The following is a 20,312-nucleotide window of genomic DNA, read 5'->3' on the forward strand; positions in this document are numbered from 1 at the left end:
TGCCCGTGGATGACTATAGGGAACCATGAATCTCTGAAATTGCACAGGGCATTCTATATGTTTGTGCTTTGGGGACACACACTATTCAATAGCCTCTAACTGAAAGAGGCTCAGAATCAGCTGTGGAGAAGGCCAAAGCCTGAGCCTCCGGAGACCGGATGTTTAGTCTTGTTCTCCACTATCTCCCTGTGTGACCAACTCTTTCTCATTTCTGGCCATGAGCCTCTTCATCTGCAGAATTAGGAGGAGGCGGGACTGGATGGGGTGTTTAACTTCCGTCTTGGCCCTTGCATGCTGATTCTCTCTCTGCATGTGTCTCTCCCTCTTTCTCTCCCATTCAGATCCCAGAACCCACTGGCTAAGCTCCATGGGTCCTCCATCTTGGAACGACACCACTTGGAGTTCGGCAAAACATTGCTGAGAGATGAGGTAGGATGGATGGGGGCCCTCTGTGTTGCCTGCCGTGAGCCCCCATCTCACAAGAAGCCTCAGTGTGCCCAGGCAGCACTCTTCCCACTGATGGGGGGCATCTCTGTGGCTCCCCAGCCATCCTGCCAGCATCACCTCTCACATCTCTTCTATGATTGTCTCTTTAGAGCCTGAACATCTTTCAAAATCTCAATCGTAGGCAGCACGAGCATGCAATCCACATGATGGACATAGCGATCATCGCCACGGACCTCGCCCTGTATTTCAAGTTGGTATTTCTTGCCATTTTAAGGACAAGGATAACAATAACAATGAATGTCATGGTAACAAACACCGTAGTTTCAAATGATTTATTATGCACTGTGCACCGGGCGCACCACTTGCGCTGTGGAGCATTAACCCTGAGTGCATCCCTGGGAGTTAGAGATTATTACCCTCATTGTATCCCTGGGACGCTGAAATCCAGGGGAAGAGATCTGCTGAGTAATATCAGGAAACAAACTGGTGACAGAGTCTGGGTGAGAACCTAGGTGTTGATTCTCAGGCCTTCGTTCGTTCAACCTTTTTATTTATTTATTTATTTATTTTTTGGTTAATTACTTTGTTTTAATAAGCCTCTGTCTGAAACAGCCCATGTTGGAAGCCTGGGCGCTGCCACATCCTGAGATGAGCTCCTTCAACGAACTGGCATGTTTTGCAGGAAGAGGACGATGTTCCAAAAGATCGTGGATCAGTCTAAAACGTATGAAACGGAACAGGAGTGGACGCAGTACATGATGCTGGAGCAGACACGGAAGGAAATTGTGATGTGAGTTAAGACAGGGCTTAAACCCTGATTTTCTTTTCTTTCTTTTTTTTTTTTTTAAATGTCTATTTTTGAGAGAGAGCGAAAGCGTTCGCAGGCACGTGCACATGGGATGGGGGGAGGAGCAGAGAGAGGGGGAGACGGATGATCTGAAAGAGACAGCGGAGATGCCTATGCGCGGCTCAAACTAACCCGCCATGAGATCGTGACCCGAGTGGAAGTTGGACCCTTACCTGACTAAGCCACCCAGGTGCCCTGAACCCTGATTTTCTGAAGTCCAGTGTCCTAAAGTGGGATCAGGGCCGCAAGACCTGGGGTCAAGAGAACCCTGGGCCACTTGCCATTTCGGTCACCTCCAACCGAGGGGAAAAACGAAGCTTTGCCAAGACAGACTTGCAGAAATTATGGTGTATGTTTAATTTTTGCACTAAAATGCAAAACAATGTATTTTATTAACAAGATTTTGTGCTTTATAACAAAATATTATTGTTTTATTTCTCTGTATAACAAAAGCATCAGAGTTGAAGTGTTTCTATCATAAGTCAGAATTTTGGTAGGAAAGTGATATAACTTTGAAGGTTTGGATGAAACACAAGCATTATACCAGTGATGATCTGAGTGATATCTAGGCGTCAATCAAAATATGCAGGCTTAAGTTTTTGTTTTGCATTCCTTTATACATGGCAATGTCCTGCACTATAGCTCTGCTTTTTCACAAATCAGGTATATGATTTATATTAAATTTATAGTGACTTGCTGGCATGAAGTCTGGTAATGGGACTCACATTTAAGTTTCCTAATGAATATCTTCTTTCAGTCCCCTCAGTGTGCCTCTGCGATTTGCCACAAATGATGTTGGGGTGAGAAGTGTAAATTTGAGGCCCCTTGTGATGATGTGGCCCAAGTCAAACGGTCCCCTGGCTCCCGTGTGATGAGTCCTAGCTAAGTATTGATGGTCAGGGATGACAAAGGCTTGACCAGTTCCCAAGCAAGTATCAGGCTTTATCCCCAGATACCTCTGTGGAAATGAGGCTTGAATAAATCACACATGGGATGTGTATATACAATGAGATGGCATACAGACTTTACCAAGAATGATAGGGAGGATTTCTAAGATACAGTGATTAATTATTTTTAAAAGGGGCTGGTGGGACGCTGGGTGGCTCCGTCGGTTAAGTGTCCAACTTCAGCTCAGGTCATGATCTCGAGGTTTGTGAGTTTGAGCCCCAGTTCGTTCTCTCTGCTGTCAGCGTGGAGCCTGCTTCAGATCCTCTGTCCCCCTCCCTCTACCCCTTACCCCCTTTCTCTCAAAAATAAACATTAAAAATTATAATAATAATATTTTAAAAGGGAGGTGGCACCTGGGTGGCTCAGTCGGTTAAGTGTCTAACTTGATTTCAGCTCAGGTCATGATCTCAGGGTCATGGGATAGAGTTCCCCTACTTAAGATGCCCTCTCTCTCTGCCCCTCAGTCCCCCTCCCCAACTCATCTCTCTTAAAAAAAAAAAAAAAAAAAAAGACCAGAGACAGGATTTCAGTCATTCCAAAAGCCAAGGTAGTTTTAACTAAAAGTCTTAAAACTGAGGTACATGTACCACTCCCACCCCCACCCCCAGCCCAAAGCCTTCCAAGAATCACAGGGGCATTGATGGCCTCAAGGGAGTCAGCACCCTTTCTTAATGTCTTCTTCCTGAGAAAGCACAGGAGGTGGGGCATTGTCGGTTCCCTTACTCTTTTCCATCTTTATGAAATAAAGTCAGGCCTTCCTTGTCTGTCTGTCTCTATTGTGTGTGTGTGTGTGTGTGTGTGTGTTATATATATATATATATATATATATATATATATATATATTTGTTATATATATATATAGCAAAGAAAAAGGCATTAAAGAAAGAGAATTTGGTCCTAGATTGTATACTGGGGTAACAGGAGCTAAGGCATTTTTTATTTAACAATCTTACTTCCTTCAGAGAATGTGCCACTGTCCAAGTATGTCTCCCTGATATCAGGGTAAAGGGGCATCAATTATAACTACTGATGATAGCAGCACTTAGTTTCACCTGTGCCACTTCCTATCGATCATCTATCTATCTATCTATCTATCTATCTATCTATCTATCTATCTATCTATCATCTATCTGTTCTAGCTACATACTAATCTATCTATCTGCCTCTACCTTTCTTAGAATTAAGAATAAAAAATAAGATGTGCGACACTGCTATGCATTCTAACATGCTTATTGGGCTTGGAAAATAAAATCAGATTCTTTCTGACAAAAACAAGTCTGATCTGCTTGCTTTAGTGGACAGTAACCGATGGGCCCTTCCAATGCTGTTACACGGCAAACATTTCCTTAAGTTAAACGAGTCAAAATCTGCAGCTTCGAAGTTTTGATGAGAACATCCAAACTTGTTATAGGGTAAAAGCACTTTATAAAAAATATAACCCTGGAAGATATATTTAAATTAATAATGTTTTAATTGACATCACCCATTCTGAGAATCTTGGCTTAGCCAGAACACCTTGAAGAAAGTGCCAGTGGTGTAGAGAGAGGCACACAAGAAGCCTCAGTGAAATCTTAATAGCATGCTTCCCAGAAATTGAGGAAGTGAATGATTCTAGGGTTTACTTTAAACAAAAATGAAGGAGAACTTAATTGAATTGTCAGGTGATGGGCCACTCAGAATACTGATCAAAGTATACTTTTTTTCACAGTTGATCTGAAAGAATTGAGTGACATCCCTGTAACAAAACTTCCATTCCCCCGGCTTCTAATTACCTGCATCTATAAAAATAAAAAAATTGGCATAAAACGCATGCTAAGTCCTATATTAGTCTAGCAATAAGAAACACTCATTCATTAACTGAGTTTTCAAAAATAGCCCCATCCTGTCTCATTAAGAGATGAATTTCCCAAAAACAAGTACATGGAGCATTTAGTAATTATTTCAAAAAACAGGTAATATATTTTGTTGAATTGATTGAAAGCCTATGGCCAAAGAAAACATCTCCAGTTATATCATTTCAGTGAACGGGCATATCTGGTTGCAGATTAAGTGTGAAATGGTGGTCAGTGAAAGACTTTACATATTTACATGCTTGTCTTTCATTGGTATACACATATACACATATACCCTTACATATATACACATGGACATATACACACTTGTATAAAACATTAGGATAAAGTCTGTGAGTGAAGCCAAGTGGCAATACAAGCTTATGATGGAAAGGAAGGATGTAAAATTCCAGACTCCTAAAGAAAAGCTTGTTCGTGTATTTTCTAAAAATTTTTAAAAATGTTTTATTGTTTACTTTTGAGAGAAAGAGGCAGAGCACGAGTGGGTGAGGGGCAGAGAGAGATAGGGAGACACAGAATCTGAAGCAGCTCCAGGCTCTGAGCTGTCAGCACAGAGCCTGACATGGGGCTTGAACCCATGAACCACAAGATCATGACCTGAGCCAAAGTCGGCCGCTTAACCAATTGAGCCACCCAGGCGCCCCATTGTTGGTGTATTTTTAAATGAATCTGGGCTGATGGCTGCTGCGAAACTACTATGCCTTTTAGATTCCTTTGTATTTAAAGAATGATGTAACAATTTCATTTGAAAATGCCAGTATTTATAATGTGTTGTAAATTAGATCCTTGGCAAACATTTAAGCTTGTGATGAAATAGTCATCAACTTTAAAACACCTTATAAGGTAAGCAGTTTTCAAAATTCTTGAGGTAGGCACTCAATGGCCACTGTTTGAAGACTTGTAAAGCAGGGTTGCTCAACCTTAAGGTTAGTTAACACTACTGACGTCTGGAGACAGCTCTGCGTTGTGAAGAGCTGTGCATTGTGGGATGTTTAAAGCATCCCTGGTCTCTCTACTAGATGCCTGTAGCAATCTCCTCCTTAGCTGTGACTCTCAAAAATATCTCCGGACATTTCCAAATAACCCCAAGGGACAAAACTAGTCCCTGACTGAAAGCCCACAGCTCTAAAGCAATCTTGGGGGCCATAAATGACATCTAATTGGAGCTTCATACCTGGCTAGCGTGTGGCTGTTACACGAAGGAAGGGCTTTGGCACCAGACAGCCTGGGTTCAAGTCTCAGCTCTCTCGTTTATTGCTTAGTGTGACCTTGAGCAGGTTATTTCACCTCTCTGTGCCTCAGTTTCCTCATCTGCTCAAAGAGCGTGAAGGACCCTACCTCATGACCTTACCCTATGGATTATCACGGGGGCTGAGCTGGGGCATGGATGCTGGGCAGGACTGTCCACACCGTGCAGTGGTGTTGAGAGCTTACTGTAGTTTGAGAAGATGTACGTATGTGTCTTTGTACCCAGTTCCCAGACAGAGAGCTCTAAAATTCTGGAGTTCTCTGAGCCGTAAGAGTGATAGGAGTGTCTTTTGTTCTAATGAGGCGACTGTGGGTGAGCTCCTGGAGAGCTTCAAGATGGGGCTGATCACCAGAAAGACCAAGCAAGCCGTGAATAGAAGCTTGGAAATTTCAGCCCCACCCCCAGTCGCTGGGGACAACAGAGGGACTGGAAACGGAGTTAGTCACCAATGGCCAGTGCTTACATGATAGAAACCTTCCCAGAAACCTCTAGACAAAAGACTGCAAAGAGCTACGGGGTTGCTGAACACATCGAGGTATGGGTGGGTGACATGTCTGAAGAGGGTGTGGAAATTCTGCATGCGCCCCACCCCCACCCATACCTTCTTTCATGCCTCTTTTCCATTGGCTATTCCGGAAGTGTATCCTTTACCATAAACTGGTAAATGTAAGTAAAGAGTTTCCCTGAGTCTTGTGAGCTGTCCCAACAGATTTTTGAATCTGAAGGCAGCATTTGGGGGAACCCCTGATTGCTGCACCCTAGTTGGACAGAAGCGTGTAAGTAACTTAGGGACCTGATACTTGTGACTGACCTCTGAAGTGAGGGCAGTCTTGTGGGGACTGAGCCCTTAACCGTGTGGAGTCTGACAGTTCATGTCAGAATTGAATTGTAGGGCTCGAAGTTGGTGTCAGAACTGGTTGTTGTGAGGAAAAGCCCCCCAACCCCCCCCACCGCAAGTGATTTGATTACCTCGGAGGGCTCCTGTGCTCCTGCCCCATCTAGTCTGAGGTCCACACCTAACCCCCTGACACATCCTAAACCAACTGATTTTCGCCAGCTGCATAGCTAGTTCTTAGGTCACCCTACTTGGGCAAGTTTACTTTGGGCCGAGGTGTTAAAGTGACTCTAGACTGAGGTTATGACTGCCCATTCTTCATGAAAGCCTTTCCCTCTTCCCCTAACTTCTGGGTTCACTGCTCAAAGCCTGACCAAACCATGAGTTGGGAAGGCTTCGGGGTCCACTCTAGTGCTGGGGTGTGAGACCCGCCGCCAGCTTTCGTTCCACTCATGAGCTCAAGTGCCTAGTACATGTTTAAATGATCGGGGGAAAAGAATCAAAAGAAGAAGACCATTTTCCTGACAAATAAAAATTGTAAGAGGTTCAAATTTCAGAACCCATAAATAACATTTTTTTTTCCACAGAAGGCCACATTATGACTTTGGTGGCCCTACACACTTTTGCCTCCGTGGCTTCCTCCTCCGTTAAAATAAGTGTTTAAGGGGCATCTGAGTGGCTGAGTCGGTTACGTGTCCGACTTTGGCTCAGGTCATGATCTCATGGTCCATGAGTTTGAGCCCTGGATCAGGCTCTCTGCTTAACAGCTCAGAGCCTGGAGCCTGCTTCAGATTCTGTGTCTCCCTCCCCACTTGCACTCTGTCTATCTCTCTCTCTCTCTCAAAAATAAATGTTTAAAAATTTTTTAAAATAAGTTTTTATTTTTTTAATTAAAAATTTTTTTTCTTTTAATGTTTTTATTTATTTCTGAGAGAGAGAGAGAGAGACAGCGAAGAGCAGGGGACGGTCAGAGAGAGAGGGAGATACAGAATCTGAAGCAGGCTCCAGGCTCTAAGCTAGCTGTCAGCACAGAGCCCGACACGGGGCTCGAACCTATGAACCGTGAGATCATGACCTGAGCCAAAGTCAGATGCTCAACCAACTGAGCCACCCAGGTGCCCTTAAATAAGTTTTTAAAAAATGATATTTTATGACTCTGTTGGTATAAAGACAGATAATACAGGTTGAATTCACTCTTAACATAGTTAGCATTATTGGTTTTTTTTCCTCTGGCTTTAAAAGAAATTAAAATAAGGGGCACCTGGGTGGCTCAGTGGTTAAGTGTTTGACTTCGGCTCAGGTCATGATCTCGCAGTTGATGAGTTCGAGTCCTGTGTCGGGCTCTGTGCTGACAGCTCAGAGCCTAGAGCCTGCTTAAGACTCTGTGCCCAAGGCCTCTCTCTGCCCCTCCCCAACTTGTGTCTGTATCTCTCTCTCCCTCAAAAAATAAATAAACATTAAAAATTTCTTCTAAAAATAAAAGAAATTCAAATTCAAACATCTTCATGAGCCCCTAAAGTATCTGGCCCTAGGCCCTCTGCCTTTACTTACCTATGGCGGCATTTGCATCACTATGCCAGAGTTGAGTAGTTGAAATACAGCCCACGTGGTCTGCAAACCAAAATTATGTACCAGCTGGCCCTTTATGGAAAAAGTTAGCCAGCTCTCATTGTACAAACGAGAGAGGGAGGATCGGAGAGACTACACAACTTACCTAGTGTCACAGGTGCATTACTGGAGGACCAAGGACTGGAACCTTCCACCTCCCCCTCTCCTTCACACCCACAGCTTTCTCAGGCTTCCTCAGGCCTTCCCCCCCACAGGCCACACCCTCCAGGCCAGGTGCAATTCCAGGAGTGTCTGAACACCTGGGCTGGGTTGGCTAGGATACTTCCAGAGGGCAGCCAGGATCAGGGAGGAGGGCCACAGGGCCGCACGAGTGAGTGGAAGAGACATTTGCCTTGAGGATGGACCAGGGGTGCAGGAGCTCAGCCGCTTTCCGTCAGCCAGCCCCGCACACCTGGGCAACCCTGGCACACGGTTAATGTGGTAAAGCTGAGGGTAATGAAGATGAGGTCGCCGTATGCCTTAGAGTCGTCTTATGCGACGGTCACAGTAACCCCTAGGATGAATATATGCCCTCGAACTGTATGAAATCGCTGCGCTTTGATCGTTTTTGACCCACAGAATCAGAATTTCGTGATCCGATCTAATACGATGTATCTCCTTTTATAAAGGAGCAGAGAGAGGCTCAAAGACATTAAGTCACCTTAAGAGGGGAGATGGAATTGCTCTGATTCCAAAGCTCTGCGTACATTTTATAGATGGCTCTCCCGTCAACTCAACGCCCTCCTCCTCTGATGGCTCTCACGTACCCAGAGCCTGAGGCTGCACAAAGCCTTTGTGACTTACTCGTGCTCTCTTCTGCGAGGTAGCCACGTTGTCTTTTGCCCTCCCCATCCTGACACCTCCCTCTTCCGGACTTTGCATGTCTAATCTGTCCCCATACGCTGTTGAGTTTCCTTCTTGAATGCCTTATCTGGACACTTCCTTCTGTCGCCGCCTCCATCTCCCACGCGGGTCCTGCTGCCTTCCTGTCCTCTCCACCCCAAAGCCACAGCGATCCCTGTAAAATGCAAATCTGATTGCTTCACCGTTTATCAGCCTTTCCTGTTGCTCATGGCACAAAGACGCCCCCTTGGTCCCTCGCCGCGGCCCAGGCTGTGCAGTCCTGCCCTTGCTGTCTCTTGGGCCTCATCTTACCCCCATTCCTGCTGCTTCTTGAGCTCCTCCCACCTTCTAGCCCTTTGAATGTTCCCGGCTTCCTTTCACCAGGGCCTTTGCACTGGCTGCTCTCTCCACCCGGAACGTGTTTGCGCACCCACTTCTTTGCCAGAGTCGCAGCTACGCTGCCTGCAGACATCAGCTCTCGGGTCACCTCCTTGAGGAAGCCCTCCCTGACCTTCCAGACCTATTCTCCTAGAATAGAATTCCTTTCCTTCAGAGCAGTTGTTTGTTTACACCTGCACGTTCATTTGTGTGGCAGGTGTGTGAGTCCCCAACGTGTCTGTAAGGTCTCAGAGCAGGGACGCTATGAACCAGCCCCTGCCCGGCATCTGCATGCGAGCACAGGGTGGATAGAGGGAGGCTTCCTGCCTTCTGGGGAGCAGGGGACTACCTCCTACAGGACATTCCGCCCTGTGGCAATCTCACGGACTCTCCACCGCATCACTGCTCCCTTTCTTGGCGAACTCCTATGCACCCCTCACTGCCCTGCTCCACCATCACCTCTTGCGTGCCCCCTGAGCTGAGCCAGTGGCACTCACCTTTGGATATTTGTTTTTCCTCTTACACCTTATACTTCTTTCTGCCATTTCACTTAGCATCTCGTGATGATGGTTTTTTGCTGTCTGTTCTCTGAGTGATTGCAAGCTCTCTGCCTGCCTCTCTGGATGTCCAGTACCTAGCCTAGCACCTTGGCCACACAGCACCTAAGGAGGTGGTGCCGAAGTGAATGCAATACCTTGTCTTTAGGACACGAGGCTTTGGATTTGCTTCTCTGGCACCCAAATGGCCTCACTGCCCCACTCCCCCGTTCCCAGGCACACAATCTCTGCCTGTAAAAATGTTTCCCCAACTGTGGGAGTGATATTCACATGACCTCTCCAGCTAAGGAAAATAAACATCCCGTGCTCTCTTGTGAAGCCACATCTGTGGACTGAAAATATGAACACTGATGGGCAACAAGGAGCCAGTGACTCTCGTGTGGTTGGCCCAACATTCATTTGCTTGGTTTATTTGATAATAACACGTCCGTGACACTTGACAGTAAGCATATGGTACATATTTTGAAGCTATTAAAAAGTCTAAAGGTGTTTCAAAGGAATGTCTGCATTTTTGAAAGCTTAATTACTTAAAGGGTTCTATGAATTTTTGAGGGCTTACTTCACGAAAGATAATTAAAACTGTTAATATTTCATGAATAACTCTTTATTGAAGTACAGTTGACACGCAATGTTACATTGGCTTCCGGTGTCTAGACAAGTCTAGAGATTATGCCCTCTTCGCTCCAAGTGTAGTGCCGTCTGTCACCATACAACACTGTTACAATACCATTGACTACATTCCCTATGCGGCCCCCTTCATCCCCATGGCTTATTCGTTCCCTAACTGGAGGCCTGTATCTCCCACTCGCCTTCACCCTTTTTCACCCATTCCATCAGCCCCCTCTCTCCTCTGACAAACATCAGATTGTTCCATGAGTAATTCTGAAGGCTTCCCAGACCAGCTTCTGTAAAATATGCCAGATACAGCTGGTTAATTGTAAGATCCTCCAAATAGCAAGGGTGCCAGCCTTCTCCCCTCTCCCTGACCCCTGCCCACCAAGTCTCACCAAATTGGGTTAATCCCGCACTTTCCCAGCCAGCGGGCACTGCTGCAGACCACGCCCACCTGTCTACCTGCTTGAATCGCTGTCGCAGATGCCCTCCTCCCTTCCCACCCTCTCCTTTCTGCTCCATCCTCCAGGCACTGCCAACCTGCTTGCCTACAGCACAGCTCTAAAGAGGCCATGGGCCCTCAGCCTTCAATAGCTCTCCGTTGCTTATTGTGTACCGTTTACACTTCCCATCTTGTAAGGTCCACACCCACATCTTGTAATGGTCCTGGATTCCCATCCCAGATGTTCATGCCCGTCTGCCCCCATCTCTGGAACACCTTCTCAAATTCCTACCTTCCTCCAGTGCTTTGTCCTTTCCCTCCTTGTCTGTCTTATATGGTCCCTACCTAGATATAAGTACCTGTCTTCACTTCTTCCTATTGTGAAACTCCCTTAGGACTTTATCTTTCTTCTTCTTGTTCTTCTTCTTCTTTAATGTTTATTTATTTTTGAGAGAGAGAGAGAGAGAGTGGGAGAAGGGCAGAGAGAGAAGGAGACACAGAATCTGAAGCAGGCTCCAGGTTCTGAGCTGTCAGCACAGAGCCCAATGCAGGGCTCGAACTCACAAACCATGAGATCATGACCTGAGCTGAAGTCAGACGCTTAACCGTCTGAGCCACCCAGGTGCCCCAAGGAGTTTACCTTTCAATCCTATTTTTCTCTAATCCTTCCCTCTTCTTCTTAAGGCAAGGCTTTCTTGAAATGACTGATGTGGTACTTCTTATATTGGGCATTTTTAATGGGGGGTGATAATCACCCCACCCAGGAGCAAAAACCCTTAGATATTACAGTGATCTGCGGCCCTCTGAACAGATATACAGTGTGTCCGTGGTTTTAACATTTCCTCCTGGAGGGAATACAGAAGTAATGTCTGAAAAGGCTCTTTGATGTGGAAGGTGGGGAGGATGACCAGAAAAAGGTTGAGGAACATCGGTCTCTGCTAGACAGGAGAGAAAGAACTCTGAAGAGGTGCTGGAATTTCAATGAAACAGATGTTTTAAAATGCCTAGAACAGTATGTGTCATATAATAAAAACCCAATATATGTTCATGATAATCACCAGTATCTATCATGCACACACTGGGTCCAGGCACTCTGCTAAGATTTATACACATATGATCCCATTTCACAAGGGAAGTGCCACTATTATTACCGATAAGGAAACTGAGGCTTAGAGAGGTTGGTTTGATTGCCCCATGCCAAGCTCTTGGTAATTGACAGAGGCAGGATTTTAACCTGTGTCTGACTTCAAAGCCTGCCCTCCAGATGCCCTGCAGAAGTGAGCCCCTCACTCCCAGTGAGCCCCGGGAGCACTCTCCCATGCAAAGGAAGGAGAGAGAGTTGAAATTAACCAGCACTTGCAGCTTTAAATCTCTCTGGGCTAAAGGATGGTGTCTTTGCATCCAGGGCCATGATGATGACCGCCTGCGATCTCTCAGCCATCACCAAGCCCTGGGAGGTACAGAGTAAGGTATGGAGCCCTCCTGACCTGAGGGGACGGGAGTCCCAGCATCACAACAGCAGCCGAGGCAGCTTGGACTCCAGCTCCAGAGGCAACCCTGCTGCATCTCATCCTCCTCTGCCAGGACATGGAAACCAACTAGTGCCTCTTCAGTGATGACAGCAAAGGGGGTGGCGAGGCAGGGGTGGGGTTGAGTCTTTGCTGAGCTGGAAACGCCCCCAGGAGGGGTGGGAGCAGGGGGCTGGGGGCTGGGGCTTGACTTTGGGGGGGGGGTGCCTACTGCAGGTTGCCCTGCTGGTTGCTGCCGAGTTCTGGGAACAAGGCGACCTGGAGCGCACAGTGCTGCAACAAAATCCCATTGTGAGTAGGGATGGGACGTCCGTGTGATGGTGGGTTCATGTGATCTCATCCTGACAGACAGACGTGACCCCTGACCCAGACATGTGTGGTCTTACCATAGAGATGATCTTGTCCTAATGCACTGGTTCTCAAAGCATGGTCCCCAGGCTGCCATCAACCTCATTACTAGGGAACATGTCAGAGGTGCAAATTCCCAGTCCCCACCCTAGACTTACCTAAGCAGAAACTCTGGAGGCGGGCTCAGCAGACATGTGCCCTCCTAAACAATAAGCCCCCCTAAAGCTCGAGAACCCTGCTCTAATGTGCACATCCCGGCTCCCTCCGCTAGGTGGAGATTGACAAGCAGACATCAAAGCAGATTGCCTTTCATTTCCAACAGTCTAGGGGGCCACCTCCCAGGCCCTGTTCTAACAGTATGGGGCGTACAGGGGGAAGACCTGGTCAAGTTGAGCTCCCATCCATGTGGAAAGCAGGCGTGGCTGGGACAGTCAGTGGGCTCCCCACCTGAGATGGGGCGCCTCATGAGGGTTAGCTGAGAGAGGGTGGGGCTAGGAGGTAGAGGCGGGGTAGGAGGGAGAGACATTCTGGGGACAGCCATTGATGGAGATGGGGCAGGTGAAGCCTGTGGCAGTGCAGAGGGCATGCTGGGGCACCCACAGGAGGCTGGGGCAGGGACCGAGGGTAAGTACAGGTGGTGAGGGGTGTGCAAGCCCTGTGCAGGCAGGCAGGGAGCGTCCCAACCTGCATAGCAGGGGGCCAAGGATTTGGATCTCTCTTCTTTCTTTTCCACGTTTTAGCATGTAAAGAGACCAGTGAAGGATCTCTAGGGTCCTCATCAGGTGGATTCAACTGCCAGTGACAGTTGGCCCGTTCCTGTGTCATCTATCCCCACCAGCCACAGGCATTTTCTTATCTTTTGGCTAAAATATTTTAAAGTAAATTCCAGATGTTATCATTTCTCCAACAAATACTTTAGTATGCCTCTCCGAGAGATAAGAAACTCACACTCGGTGTGCAGGCGGGCATACACACACACACACACACACACACACACACACAATTCTATTACTATGCTCACATAATTAGTAATTATTCTTTAAGATCATCTCATCCTCAATCTCTGTTTATTTTCCCCGATGGAGTGAAACAAATAATTAGGTTGATTCGTTCAAATCAGGATCCAGTCAAGGACCATATTCCCTCCGGTTGTAATGTCTCTTGATCTCTTGATCTCTTGAGTCTCTTTCAATACATATCAATTTTCTCCTCTTTTTTTTTTTTTAATATATATATGCCATGTATTTATATCTGGAAGACCGGGGGTCTTCTGTTGTATAGTTTCCCACGCTCTGGATTTGGTTGACTGCACCCTCATGGTGTTATTTAATATGTTCCTTTATCCCCATATTTCCTGCAAACTGGCAGTCAGATCTGGAAACTTGATGAGCTCAGGTTTAGTTGGGTGTTTTGTTTTGTTTTGAACAAGAATGCTTCACAGGTAGGGTAGGTCCTGGCATCATGCCAGGAGGAGCCCGTACAGGTAACTCTTTCTCCCCCATGTCAGCCCATGATGGACAGAAACAAGGCGGATGAACTTCCCAAGCTTCAGGTCGGCTTCATTGACTTCGTCTGCACCTTCGTCTACAAGGTGGGTCCTTTGCTTTCTCAGGCTCAGCAAGGTGTCTTTGGTAAACCCGGGATTCCCAACAACACCAGGAATCATAAACGCTGGCAAGTGACCAGCGGGTGAGAGTTTACAAAGAGCTTCTCATCTGCAATGGCATTTGGTCCTCAGGACAGCCCAGTGGGGGGCCTGAGTGGCTATATACCCAGACCCGAGTCTGGGGCCTCACGCACTCTCGTTGCTCAACACCATAGGGACAAATGACTAAGTCTGGGTTCAGACAGGAAACGGGGAGGCCATAGGACATATGCCCTCCTAACTTCCGTAGTTGGTGGAAGTTAGGGTGAAGGTCACCCAACTGTCAAAAGACAACCTGGAATTCCTTTGAGCCTTTGCTCACAGGCTGAGCCCTCTTCCTGAAAATCCACTGCTCCCAACTCCGTGTTGTTTGTGCCACCATCCGCCTCCCACTAGTTATTTTTATTTTGGCCATGTTACGCATGAGGAGGCAGAGGTCGGAGCTGAGAAATGACAGGGTCAGCGACAATGGGACAAGAGGCAGGATGCCTGACCCCTGATTTAGGGTGCTGTCTGCTGTGCTGGGGAGAAGGGGACATACTCTCAGAGCAGGCAAGGGCCTCTCTGTCATTACATGGCTAACTGGGGTGCTCTGAGCAACAAACGCAGAGTGGCTGTGCTCCCTGCCATCATCAGCAATATTATCAAAGCAGGTAGGCGAGGCTGAGCGCCCTCCATGTGCTGTCACAGCCCTGAGAGGATGGCTGAGGCAGAGCTCTGTAGGTCACCGCGCCATGGTCACACAGCTGGTGGCACAGCCGGGTCCAAACCCAGGCAGCTCTGCGCACAGCCGGCTCTGGCTGGAACTCCGCCGTGGCCCTGGATTTGCTGTTCTCACCCTGAGCAAATCTACTCCATCAACCTGCATTTTGATTCCCTCACCTGAACATCCAGGAAGGACACATCCTGTTTTCCCGCCTCCCAGGAGTATCTGGGGATCCAAGGAGATAACGCGCTTCGTAAACTGTGATGTGCTGTGCTCGAGGCATTATTTGTAGTCTTGGAGCTAAGAGACTTTAAGAATCCCCTTCACAAATCCCGATTGCACTCAGCAAATGTTCTCTGGTGTCTTTATGTCCCAGACACTGTCTGTTCACCCCAGTGAACAAGGCGCCGCTGTCCCTGCTGACTCCAAGTTCACAGCCCCTGGGACAGGTGGGCAAAAGGCATCATTACAATGAAATGAGATGTGGAAGAGAGGCTTCTGGAGCTTCTAATAGGGGACTCTGCTTACCCAGAGGGTTCACAATGGTGAAGGGGTAAGGGCAGCAGATCTGGAGGGGCTTGGAGGCCAGGTGAAGGACATGAGGCTGCCCCAGGTGGGTTTTAGGCAGGAGAGGGATGCATGGGCTCTTGCTGCCTGCAAGCCACCCCCCCCACCCCCCACCCCAAGCATCAGCATCCATACCACTGGGTGATGGGAAGGAAGCCCATCACCCCAGGCAGCTCATTCTCCCTCCGCTGGACCCTGACCATGGCCCCCCGCACCAGAGGCTCTCTCTCTTCCAGGAATTCTCCCGTTTCCACGAGGAGATCACTCCCATGCTGGATGGGATCACCAACAACCGGAAGGAGTGGAAGGCGCTCGCGGATGAATACGATGCCAAGATGAAGGCGCTGGAGGAGGAGAAGCAGAAACAGCAGGCAGCCAAGCAAGGTTTGTGCCCGGGGGAGGGGGTGTGTGTGACAAGGAGACCTTGTCCCCACCCACAAAACACAACATGCTTGGCCGGGTCTCAGGGCATCACACGTGTGGTCCCGTTGAGGCAGCGTCCCCGCCACCTCTGATTGCCCTCATTCTGCATATGCGGGCTCTGAGGCTCACCAACATGAAGTACCGTGGCCAAGCCACACAGTTAGTGAGCCACAGAGCCCAGTTCCCAAGACAGAACCTTCTACCAAGGATCCCGGCTGTCCCCTGACCCATGTAGGACAGATTCCAATTCCAGGGCTGTGGACTCAGGGGCAAAGGAGAAAACCTAGGATTATTGGCTGAATTTTAGGGGCCCTGTTTCTGGCCTTCTGGCTGATGTTTGAATACTGTCTATACCAGCGTGAGCCTTTCCTTGCACACCACCAGTGATGGAGGGCTCACTACCGTACCGAACATCCTCATTCAGGATCACTATTAGAAAGCTCTTCCTTGAACTGCAGCTCTTCTCTTTGTTGAAACCTCCACCCAGTGGCCTAGCCCTGCCTTCAGGAATCAAGTGGGATGCTTGTTCCAGCTCCTCCCAATCGAGAGCACATTCTCCCTCCCTCATTTCTTTTACTGGTTGCGTGGGTCCAGTCCCCTCACAGGACCTGACATGTAGTCCTGGCCCCCCTCCGATGTCCCCCCTCTGCACACCTGCCTCTCTACCCACATGGGTAACGCGGACACTGTCATGACTCCAGTTTTGCTCTGGGCATTCTGGGGTGACTCCGACCTCGTGGCTGCAAATGTGGGGTCACCATTTATGTTTTGCAAGTTGTGCTGTTTGCACAGCCCTAATGTCCTATACGTGACAGTCATCATAGGTCTGTGTGGTTATTAGTTTTCTAGAAATGGCCATAAAGTGCCCCCAGGAAGGAGCATCTTTTTCTCATTTGCAAATTACCTTCTGGGCTAGTGGCATGTCTGGGCAAACTTGTAGCCTGCATTCTTTTCGCGTGACTTTGCTGTCCACGTCTTAAAACTGGGACATTTCATATTTTAAAAATCCAAATCTCAAACATTTATTTTCTTTCCTTTCTTTTTAAAAAATGATCTGTATTTGGCCACACCCATCTGCTTTTCTGTAGGACAACAATTAGCTGGAGCTGAGTGGCAAATGTCCCCTTCAGACAGGATAGGAGATCTCTCGGGCTTGCCGCAGTCTCCACGACTGACTGTTGTCACCCCGACAGTGGTGCCACTTGCTGGTGGCCATTTATCATCACCTTAGTGCTGCTCTTTTTCTTTGTGGAGAGAAGCAGTCTTGGTTTCTCGATTCTCCTTACACTTGGCTCACCGTCTGCACGTGTGATTATCTGTTGGCCTCTGAAAGCCCCTGAGTTTGCAACTCTTGGTCTAAACCAGGGCGAAAGGGAAGCAGACGACAGCCTCCTCTCACCTGGTGTATTCTCTCTCCTGTCTGATTGCAGCGGCCGCGGGCAATCAGCCCGGGGGGAACCCAGGTCCAGCAGGGGGCGCACCAGCATCCAAGTCCTGCTGCATGCAGTAGCCCTTCAGGACATCCACTCACCAGAAGGGCCCCGCCCTCGTGGAAAGAGATTCCCCAAGCCAGTGGAAAACCAACAACCTTGAGAAGTAAGAGTCCTAGAGTTTGAAAGTGGAACGAGAATTCAGCTTATATCTAGTGGTTTTCTTTCCATCATTTTTTCAGTTTTGAGTACTTGTTTTTTGCGCTAAAACCAACCTTTTAGATTTCAGACATCAGACATTTCATCAGGGCCAGATTCACCTGCTTGCTTAGAATGATTTTTGTTCTTATACTTTCATTGTATGTTTTCTTATAACAAATGTCAATCATCCTCAAAAGTAGAGAATTGTACAATGCTCCCTCCCTGCCTCATCACCCAGATTCCAGTATTAAAATTTTGCCACGTGGGGCCTGACTGGCTCAGTCAGTCGAGCGCCTGACTTTGGCTCAGGTCATGATCTCGCAGTTGACGAGTTCGAGCCCCATGTCGGGCTCTGTGCTGACAGCTCAGACCCTGGAGCCTGCTTCAGATTCTGTGTCTCCCTCTCTCTGCCCCTCCCCCAGTCACGCTAGCTCTGTCTCGATAATAAATGAACATTTTAAAAAAACTTTAAAAATGTTTTGCCATATTTGTTTCATCCATCGTTTTACATTTCATTTTTCCCTTTACATTTTTCCCTTAGCTGAAGTCATTTTTTTTCAGATTGATGGTATTTTTTTTTAAAGTTTATTCCTTTAAGTAATCTCTACACCCCATGTAGAACTCAAACTCACAACCCCGAGATCAAGAGTCTTACATTCTTCAGACTGAGCCAGCCAGGTGTCCCTTAGCTGAAATATTTACAAGCAAATTTCAGACGTATCATTTTATTCCTCCATTACACATCTTTAACGGCATCCACGCATTTCCTTATATAACCACACCGTTATCACATGCAGCAAATGAATGCCTCATATCCAGGGTGGTCGATGCTGTGATGAGGTGTGCAGACCCTTTCCTGAAGAGCAAAGGACATATGGTCCCCGCAGCTGTCCCTTGGAGATTCCCTCAGCCACAGGGAGATCCTTTACCCAAGGTCACGGCCTTTCCCGGGATGCCCTATGCCCAATGACGGACCTACGCCAGGTGTTAAGGCCTGGCCGCCTTGGTCCAACACAGGACAACTCCACAGGGCCACTCCAGTTCCAGGACTCTTGGTGGGGTCACCACGGCTGTCGCAGGGGCTCCATCACAGCTCAGCTTCTCCCTCTCTCCCTCCCCCCTCCCTTCCCTGCCCCAGGTGTGGGTCCCCTGGGTACTCCTTAATAATCATCCTGCAGACCAGGACCACTGCCAAGGCTGCTTTCTGGGGAACCCAACTGGCGACACCCATCATCCTTCATTACCTCTCTCGTTGTCGCACAAACGTCTTTATTAGTTGGTTTACCCAAACAAGTTTCACACTTTTAAGGTTTATTTTTTTTTTAAGTTTATTTATTTTGAGAAAGAGACTGTGCAAGCAGGGTAGGGGCAGAGAGAGAGAGGAAGAGAGAATCCCAAGCAGGCTCCATGCTGTCAGCACAGAACCCGATGCGGGGCTTGAACTCACGAACCAAGAGATCATGATCTGAGCTGAAATCAAGAGTCAGACACTTAGATGACTGAGGCACCCAGGCACCCCACAAGATTCACTTTTAAGTTTCACTGTTAGGTCTCTTTTGCCTCTTTTAATCCACAAAAGTGCTCCCTCCTCTTTTTCCTTTGCCAGTGACTTGTGGCACAAAGACTGTCAATTGTCCCTTATTCTGGATTTAACCCATTTGCCTCCTCGTGGTGGCATTTGACAAGGTCCTCTGTCCTCGGTTCTCCTCGAGGTGGCCATAAGCTCTAGAGCTTCCTCTTCCTCCCAGACAGAATCTATTTAAATCCGAAGCCAACGTATTAAAGCAGTTGCTTGGAGGAAGGGCCAGAGGGTTCTCCAAATTGCAAACCAGGACCTCTTATAACCTCCCTTTTTACCTAAATGAGGAAACTGGAGGCCAGTGAGGAGATGAGCTGGGCCAAGTTCATGGCACAGTTCCCTGGCTTCTCTCCAGAAGCAGATGCCCAGAGTCACAGAGAACACAGCGTGCATTGCACATGTCCCTGTGACTTCCCCTGATCAATCCCGGTGCCTGACATAGGAGCCCCAACCATGTTTGCTAGTCAAGGTGTCACTGGACAGGTGGGTCTTGAATCCTCATCTTTTAACTCTCAAGCTAGATGTCCTGCTTTCTGGAAATTGACACTCTCAGAGCAGTGGTCTTTAAATAGAGACATGTCCCTGGGCATGCCGCATATAGTGGTTAAGTAGCAGGGCAAGGGCCACCCTGGGAACAGAGATGCTGCCTCCAGTCCTGACTTTATTCCTTGGGCAGGTTCCCTCCCTTCTTCCCGGCCTCAGTTCTCCCCATCTGTCAAATGAGGGTCACAGCCTCGCCACACATCTCACAGGGCTCTGGTTAGCAGCAAGGAGACCATGTGCAAGGACTGCACCTTAGGTGGAATTCAGTGCCTCCTGTGATGTCCTAGGTACGGTCCACGATCTAATTCCATCCTCCCAACCCTACAGGGTGGAGACTATCACTAGCCCCACTTACCACATGATGAGGATGCTCAGAGAGATTAAGAAACTTGCCTGACGACACCCAGCTGGTAAGAGGTGGAGGCAAGACCCAAAGCCAAACAGCCCGACACCACCCTCCTGGCTTGTACCCATCTTCCCCACACCATAGTGCTTCTGACAGTCAGCCTTTTTAGAACATATGGGACCTCTGAGTCCCCATAAGCAATGCATCTTGCTTCATATTCGGGGAAACCGGGGGCCGGAGAGGTGGCTTGTCCCGGTTTGCATAATACAGAAGGCGCTGAGTTGGGTCTCAAGTATAGGTCTCAAGCTTCTAAATCTCCTGTGCTGGGTCTTGCACCATTGAATGTGTCTTTGAGGGGATTATTTTTGTGACTCTG

The 20,312-nt window shown here is 48.0% G+C and overlaps 1 protein-coding gene across 1 annotated transcript in view; it reads left to right on the top strand.

Moving 5' to 3' along the window:
- PDE6A (phosphodiesterase 6A) overlaps positions 1-17,480 on the top strand; it is a 61,231-nt gene extending 43,751 nt beyond the window's left edge. The window contains exons 15-22 of the mRNA XM_039239468.1: positions 342-429; positions 597-697; positions 1,130-1,237; positions 12,025-12,088; positions 12,365-12,439; positions 14,004-14,087; positions 15,651-15,798; positions 17,268-17,480. Of these exons, the coding sequence (XP_039095399.1) occupies positions 342-429; positions 597-697; positions 1,130-1,237; positions 12,025-12,088; positions 12,365-12,439; positions 14,004-14,087; positions 15,651-15,798; positions 17,268-17,347 (748 nt within the window). The 3' untranslated portion in view covers positions 17,348-17,480. The remainder of the gene's footprint in view (positions 1-341; positions 430-596; positions 698-1,129; positions 1,238-12,024; positions 12,089-12,364; positions 12,440-14,003; positions 14,088-15,650; positions 15,799-17,267) is intronic.
- Positions 17,481-20,312: the final 2,832 nt, after the last annotated feature.

The sequence above is a fragment of the Hyaena hyaena genome, unplaced genomic scaffold (genome assembly GCF_003009895.1).
Source record: "Hyaena hyaena isolate Hyena2069 unplaced genomic scaffold, ASM300989v1 scaffold_157, whole genome shotgun sequence".
Classification (NCBI taxonomy): domain Eukaryota; kingdom Metazoa; phylum Chordata; class Mammalia; order Carnivora; family Hyaenidae; genus Hyaena; species Hyaena hyaena.